Source organism: Solea senegalensis, linkage group LG18, assembly GCF_019176455.1.
Source record: "Solea senegalensis isolate Sse05_10M linkage group LG18, IFAPA_SoseM_1, whole genome shotgun sequence".
NCBI lineage: Eukaryota > Metazoa > Chordata > Actinopteri > Pleuronectiformes > Soleidae > Solea > Solea senegalensis.
Window position 1 is genome coordinate 5,625,351 of NC_058041.1, and position 7,689 is coordinate 5,633,039.

Genomic DNA, 7,689 nt, shown 5'->3' on the forward strand with positions numbered 1-7,689 from the left:
GGATGAATTTTATTCTTTAATCGGATTTATTGTTCCCTCACCAACCATGTTTCAGAGTAACTGTTTATTGTGTTTCTCGTTTTACGAGCCACTTGCTTGAATGACACCAGTACAGGAGCACTGATGACGTCAGAAAATAAGGTTACTATGGAAACAGCAGATGCAGCCTTCAGTTTTTAAATAAATACTATAATTTCTCTTTTGTCACTTCGCCCCAATTAGCTTTAAAAAGTAAATAATATTCTGGTCTTTGACGTTGATTGGCCTGAAAGTTGAAATACAGGCAAAGTCTGATTATATTATGTACTTACACTCGCTGTTCACTTTGTTAGGTACACATGTCAGCCAATCACATGACAGAAACTTAATGTGTGTAGCAAAAGACAAAAAACCCCACTGGGTGACACAATGTTATGTGTCCTGTGTACCTAATAAAGTGGCCAGTGACCAAATTCTAACTCAGATTCTGTGTTTCTACCACTAATATCTTATATTTCAATCTTATTTCATTGTTTTTAAGAACATAAGTGAGTCAAGAATACAACTGTAATGTTTATATTCAAATGTCCAGTGAGTCATTTTTAATGAGATCTTGCAACATCAAAGTGCTTCTAGAAAAACTCACACAGCCTGGCTGTCCGTTCATTCACACACACACACACACACATGATCAGCGCTGCAGCAGAATAAAATAAACAAAGAGTCAGTCATTTCTCTACACAGTGTCTAAACAACAGGTGACGCCCAAACAACAAAAAGGTGAATAAATCGCTGCTTAACACAACAACCTTCAGCTAAAACTCAATAGTGTTGTTATTTTGAACTTTTACAGCTCTTTAAGGCAAAGTGATGATCCAATGGCAGACAGACTCTGAGATACTGTATTAATAAAAGATATATTATACACAAAACAAGGTGGAACTGAACAGATAAATAAACAAATGTCCCCCAAAAATGATCATATACAGATGGAGCTGTCAGGTCAGGGAAGAAGCATCATCATAAAAGATCTGACACTGGACTCCACACAAAGTCTTCATGTGATGATGAGTAAAATCCTTTAAAGTCAACAGTAAACGTAGCAGTGTGGATGTTAGCCAAAGCTCGTCACACCTTCTCATTCTCTGAACGAGAGGATGAACAGATGGATCGAACCATTTCCAGCTCCGGTTACGAGCACAGAGAAAAACCAATACACATCAGGTGCTCCTCAGGTTTGTTAGACACTTCCAGTGCTGCCATACGGAGGTGAGTCCTGATACAGTTAGCCTCCGGTGGTGGGTGGTGTTTCTCCAACAGGTGGTGCGTGTCAGCCGGGTAAACACACCTTCCCGGCAAACAGGAGACCCACGATGGTGAAGAATATGGACAGGACAAAGAGGACGTAGGACGAGCCCACCACTGTGTTGTTGGGCAGCTTGTACGGTTGTCCTCCAACCTCGTTCATGTAGAAGCCGATGGGGAAGATGAGAGCAGCCATGCAGAACAGCACCACTGCAAGGAAGACGAGAGAACTGCATTAACATCGCACACTGAGACAAATAGTGATGAATGAAGGCTACACGGTGTGACAGCGGCGAGCATTGTTGCCCCAAAAAGCAAGAAGCTCACCAGTTGGGACTCAAAACACACCATTTTGGCAGGAAGACGCACTGTTCTACTCCATAGATATATAATCCAGTTTCTATGCCAGGGAACTTGCGGCTTTTCTAAAAAAGTGAAGATGGTGGAAAGTTGTTTTGACCCGGGAGGAGAGAGTGATGGGAATACAACGGGAACAGATTCCACTTCATATCAGGTACAGAATCAAAGTCTAACTACATTTAAAATCTTGTTTATTTTACACGCATTTATTCCAATGTGTAAGCGTACTTTAACATAGAATGAGTGAATGTTTATCAGAAAATTGAAGATGTCTGAAGACTGCGAGTATGGAATTGTGTCTACTCTGGCTGTTTTCATACTCGTGAAAAGCACCAGGGGGCAGCATAAGGGTCAGATATATTCAGTCTGTTAGTTTCTGCCATGTTTTGCTTGATCGAAGTGGATTGATGACAATGACAGCTTGAAACTGTCACTGCTGCCGTTTATTTTAGCGGAAGATTTATTTAGAAGATGTAAACAAAACGGTGTCACATCTCAGGTACTAAACCGAGTTTTAAGAATTCACTTACATTCTAAAAACGTGTGCAACTATAAATCTGTTTGCAGCACAGACACTTCTTCTGTCTATTGCCGAAACGTCTGTGTTCTTCTATAAATAGAGTCGTGTGAATCCAGGCTCCTGCGCCCGTGCTCACGTATACAGACTAATTTTATCTCTGTTGTCTAAAAATAGAACCTGGTCCATCTGTTCGAGCTCCTCTGCAGTCATTTTGTCAAGATGCTTAAAATAAGGAAAGGAAAGAAATTCTGGTGTCTAATAAAGGCCTTTTCTTTTACAGGATATTCTAAAGCTGTGTCTTCATTTCACAGGATTTTTTTTACAAAATGTTTGCAGTTTTGACTTGAGAAGCAGTTATTTTCTGTCCTCTGTGCTAAAAAACATTCTGCTTTCAATTTTAGGTTCATCCTTGACAGAGAATCAATTTTGTCCACGTACACTGAGGAACAGAAAGTGCACAAGGACATGGAGGTTTTACGCAAACTGGAAATTAGTGAGTCAAATCCTGGCTGATCGTTTCAGTGGGTGAACACTTCACATGTGAAGACATAATGAACACGTACTCCCCGTGAAGGCGATCCAGCGGGCGTATCGAGTGGCCTCGCGGTGCCACATTGACATCACCAGTAGACCACAGGTGACGGTGAGGGAGATGATTCCCAGTATGATGAAGAAGAGCGTGGCAATCCACTCCGGTGGCAGCTGCGGCAGGATGCAGGTCCGGTCCCGACTGTGGATGGTCTGGCACTGTCTGACCAGACCCACAGTCAGAGAACCTGGATAAAGATGGATGGAGAGCTAGGTTAGTGAAAGGTCTCACTCACTCATCATTTACCACTTTATCCTCCACATGAGGGTCACAGGGGGCGCTGGTGCCTATTCCAGCTGACATTTATCCGCAAAACCTTTCTACAACTTTTTGCATTTGTTGTGTCTCTACTCTTCCCACCAAGTTTCGGTGAACAGTGGGTCCAGGTCCAGTCGAGGGCAGCACAGATCCCACTGGGTCTGAACAACACCAGGTGCCACTGCTGTCCTGTACCTAATAAAGTGGCCAGTAATTGTATATTTTCTGTATCCATTCTCTACCAGGAGCAGGAGAACCGCTGAATATGGACACATGTTGACGGATGACGTGTGCTGATGTCAACAACAAAGCCCTGTGTTTGGTGTATGTCTTCAAACGGGGTCAGAGCTCTGAAGAGGTAAGTGTCTCCTAAAGCCTGAAGACTGCTGGTACGCGAGGTCACACGTCTATAACGTCAAACACACACACACACAAGCATGCACCGAAGACGACATCCGCCCACACCTTCATTTATTCTTTTGTCTCCCTTCCTTTTCTTGCTTTTTCCACAGAATTATCTGCAGCGAGCAGGCACAGAGAAAGAGGATCTTTGTGCATTTGATGGACTCATTCAGAGCAATTTAAACACAGTGAGTGAGGAATTAGCATAATTGTCATGAGGGACAAAAAAAAATGACAAACACAGCAGGGACACCAATCAGGAGGAAAATATGAACAACATCCATTTACATTTACACGTCAAATTTCACCATGTTATATCAAAAACAATAAAAGTTACAAAGAAGAAGAATCACATCACGTCATAACAACATAACGCTTCTCCTCGTAGCCCTCGTTGCATGAAAATATAACGAGCCTTTAAATATTTAATGTTGGCATGGAAACGCCATTCCCATGTCCGTGGATCACAGATAGAGCTGAGTGATGACACCAGGACCAGAACCCACTGCCCCCCCGCTCTCAGTATATATCAGGATATCCTGTTCCCTCTCAACACATCCTTTCATACCGCAGAGGGGAAGAGGACGTGGAGGAGGAGGGGGTCGCTGTAAGTAAGTAATCCAATCATAGTCCTGCAAACTGGACTCCAAAACAAACAGAACACAAGTCTGAAATGTGCTTTTCAAAAGCCAATGAGAGCTACAGCATTGTAGGAGTATTAAAAAACAAGTAAATAAGAACACATTTAAATTGCAAAAGACGTCTGTGTACCTTTTTATCAAATAGTCGTGATCAGGGGTCGTTTGGTCCAGAAAATGTCAGAAAACCTTGAAAGGTGTTGATTGATTTTTCAAAAACTTCAAAATGATGACATCAAATGTCTTGTTTTGTGGACAAAACATGACTTGTTTTGTTTTATTTTACTGTAAATATTCATATTTAGGAATGATAAATAGATTATAGAAAATAGTTGGTGTTTTATTTAGTGATCAATTCATTGATTAGGTGTTGTTGTTGCAGCCCTACAGGACACCAGTGTGTGTTTCTCTTCTAATCCAAACTATCAAATCTTTTTAATTTAATCTAATCTACAGTACATCTTTAGTTTAACTTCTACCAAAGTCATTTTCATGTAAGATACTTAGTAGCCCTACAAATATCTCTTTTAGGTACTTTAAAGGGACCTAACCCATGGGGTTTAAGTGTCTTGCTCAAGGACACATATAGACTTGGAGAGCCAGAAATTTAACCCACAACCGTCCAGTCGAAAGACAACTCGCCCAACCACTAAACTGCCTTGGCTCAATCCTAATTCCTCACTTTTTTAATACTTTTACTTCTAAAACTTAAGTACATTTTATATTAGGAAAATTACTTTTGATACAGTACAGTAAATGTCATATACTTTAAGACATTTACTTAAATAATATTATAAAGAAGTGACTTCAACTTCTACCAAAGTCATTTTCTGGTAAAAGACTTGTACTTTCACTCAAGTATCCCCTTTAGGGTACTTTATACAAGACTGCTGGTGGACCAGTTTTGGTCCACAGGCCACCAGTTGCTAACCACTGAAATAGATGTGTGTGTGTGTTTCAGGCAACCTGCAGACCCACACAGAATAAAAAGAGTGATTCAAACGTTGACTCTCAGCAGAAACATGGTACGTCATGACTGTGCCGCAGGAATCTGAAGTTCTCCAGGTGGAAAACATTTCTCTCTGTCTTGCTCTTGTTGTCGGGGGACCTCATTAAAAGTCACACGTCCACATTCCCGCATCAACACTTCCTGCCTTCAGGTAATTACGACTCAGCTAATTAAACAGGAACAAAAGGCTTTAGGCGGAGTACAGCACATTTCACACCACTGTTAGATGTAATTAAAAAAAAAACCTCAGAGTCTGAGCTTCACTCCATTCCTGGACGATGAAGATCGAAGAGGGGAAAACAATACGTGGTGTGTACGCACTCATTTAATTACGCAACACAAACACTACATTTTTGTTGTTGTTCATTTTAACGACAAATGAAATCCTGTAATATCCCCACTGTAGCATTAGCACAGTGGAGCACAGTGGAGATAGCAAAAAATGAAAAAAAAAAATGTTTTAAACTAAATAACACCGAAATCAAAGTCAGACTTTTGAGATTAAAGATGGAATTCTGAGATTGAACTGACTCCTATCTCAGAATTCTGCTTAAATGCTTAAAATCAACAACCTGACTTTAATCTCAGAATTAAAAACTCCAGTCTTGGAATTCTGGGATTAAAAGATGAATTCTAAATTTTCTAAACTAATTACTTTATGTGGCCTGATAATTGTCTTTGATAAAGAACATTTTCCTAGTGGTGCATGAAAAAAGAAAGAATTTAAAGTACTTAAATAACAACTAAACTGAATAAATATTAAACTCAAATTTCATTAAAAAATAATGAACCACAAATTTGACTTCTTGAGTGCCCAAATCAAAATTCTAAATGTGTTTACAGAAGTTGTAAAAGATCAAACTGTTGTAAACCATTAGCATGACTTGGCAGAACACAGTTAGAGCTGTATGTTTTGTTTTTAAAATAGCTGGTTATGTCTCTGTGGTAAATGCATCAGTACACTTTTGTTAAAGCTAAAGAAAAAGAATATATCGGTCTGATATCAGTATCAATATCAAAGTTGTGATATCGGCTTAGGTACCTAGGGTTTAAAAGTCAACTAACTAACTGTCAACTTAACTTTTTGAATACATTTTAAGTTTTTTTAATCAGTGCTGTTAAAGTAATTAACTGTCTACATGTAGCAAATAAACATGAATAAACCCTAGTTTTTGTTTATGGTAACAGTGTATTTAGTAGATTTAGTTTTATTTGGTCCCAGCAGGTCAGAAGTCAAAGGTCAAATGAGAAGAACCTCACCGGCTGATTCTCCAGTGTTGATCCAGTCCGGGTTGACGATGCTGGCGATGGCGAAGATGTCCGCGGCGAGAAAGAGGCATCCTGAAATCACGGTGAGTTTATCCATGTCTGTGGACTGGACACGGGTGGCTGTGGGTCCGCGGGGACACGGGACATTTAGAAGTCAGCTATCACGTATCCTGTCCCATCATCCCTTCCACCTGTGGTGTAGGTGATGGAGACAGGTTGGTCCACTGTTTGTCCACGCATCTCAAAAGGAGGAACCCACGGGCGAACAACAACAACAACAACAGCAGCAGCAGTAGCAGCGGTTCCTGACTCCTCTTCTGCCCGGGAAATGAGGCTCACAGCCCGGCGTCAGTGATCACCTAGAGCCCGGAGATCCACAACAACATCCCGGTATGTTGGCTTAAAAAAAAAAAATAAGCAAAACTTTATTTTTTGAATCAAATCTTCACTCGTGAATTCCACTCATCCACTTATTTTCCGAGTCCTCTCCACGGAGCTCCCCCCGATTCCTTCTCCTCTGTGGACGTACACAGACACGAACGGCGCCACCACTTTTCACAGCGGAACATTAAAACATACACGTGAATCCACTCACTTTTGTCATTTCGCCTCTTTAGACCTTTTTAAAACACGGAAACTTGGTTTTGTTCCACGCGATGCTGTCCTGAGTGTCCTCATTCCTCTCACTCTCAGCTGCTGGTCGCCCCTCTTTGCCTGCCTCTGTGTGTGTGCGGTGGGCAAATCTCGCGAGAAAACCCGTAATCTCAACTGCCACCTTTGTGGCATCGTAACCAAGTAGTAATCATTTAAAGATGCTGTATGTAAAACACGGATTACATTTAAATGACCATGATATATCAAAGGAAACATGTTCAAATTAAGTGTTTCACTGATAACAAATGTATTTTTTCATTGTTGGTCATCACCATTACAACATTCATTACAAAGTAACACATGAATAATAAAATTTATGAATAAAATGTTAACTAAATTTAATGCTCCTAATTTTTTATTTGGTGCAAGAAACAGTTTTGGAAGACTTAATGTACTATACCTTTCTTATCTTATTTTGGACAACATACTATCCTCTGACCTTTTTTTTGTCTAATTTTGGACGACATACTATACTATGACTTTTTTGTCTCATTTTGGACACCAAACAAACTTGTGACTTTTTTGTCTCATTTTGGATGACATTCAAACCTATGACTTTGTTTCTAATTTTGGACAGCATACTATACTGTGACTTTTTTGACTGATTTTGGAAGACATACTATAGTATGACTTTTTTGACTGATTTTGGACGACATACTATATTATGACTTTTTTGACTAATTTTGGAAGAAATACTATAGTATGA

General features: G+C 40.0%; 1 protein-coding gene across 1 annotated transcript; it reads right to left on the bottom strand.

Moving 5' to 3' along the window:
- Positions 1 to 552: 552 nt before the first annotated feature.
- Positions 553 to 6,562, bottom strand: LOC122758799 (uncharacterized protein C16orf52 homolog B-like). The gene is made up of 3 exons (XM_044013116.1): positions 6,321 to 6,562; positions 2,728 to 2,940; positions 553 to 1,494 (listed from the first exon to the last, which is right to left on the bottom strand). The coding sequence occupies exons 1-3, from the start codon at positions 6,424 to 6,426 to the stop codon at positions 1,310 to 1,312; spliced, it is 504 nt and encodes a 167-aa protein (XP_043869051.1). The 5' UTR covers positions 6,427 to 6,562; the 3' UTR covers positions 553 to 1,309.
- Between the last annotated feature and the right edge of the window lie 1,127 nt (positions 6,563 to 7,689).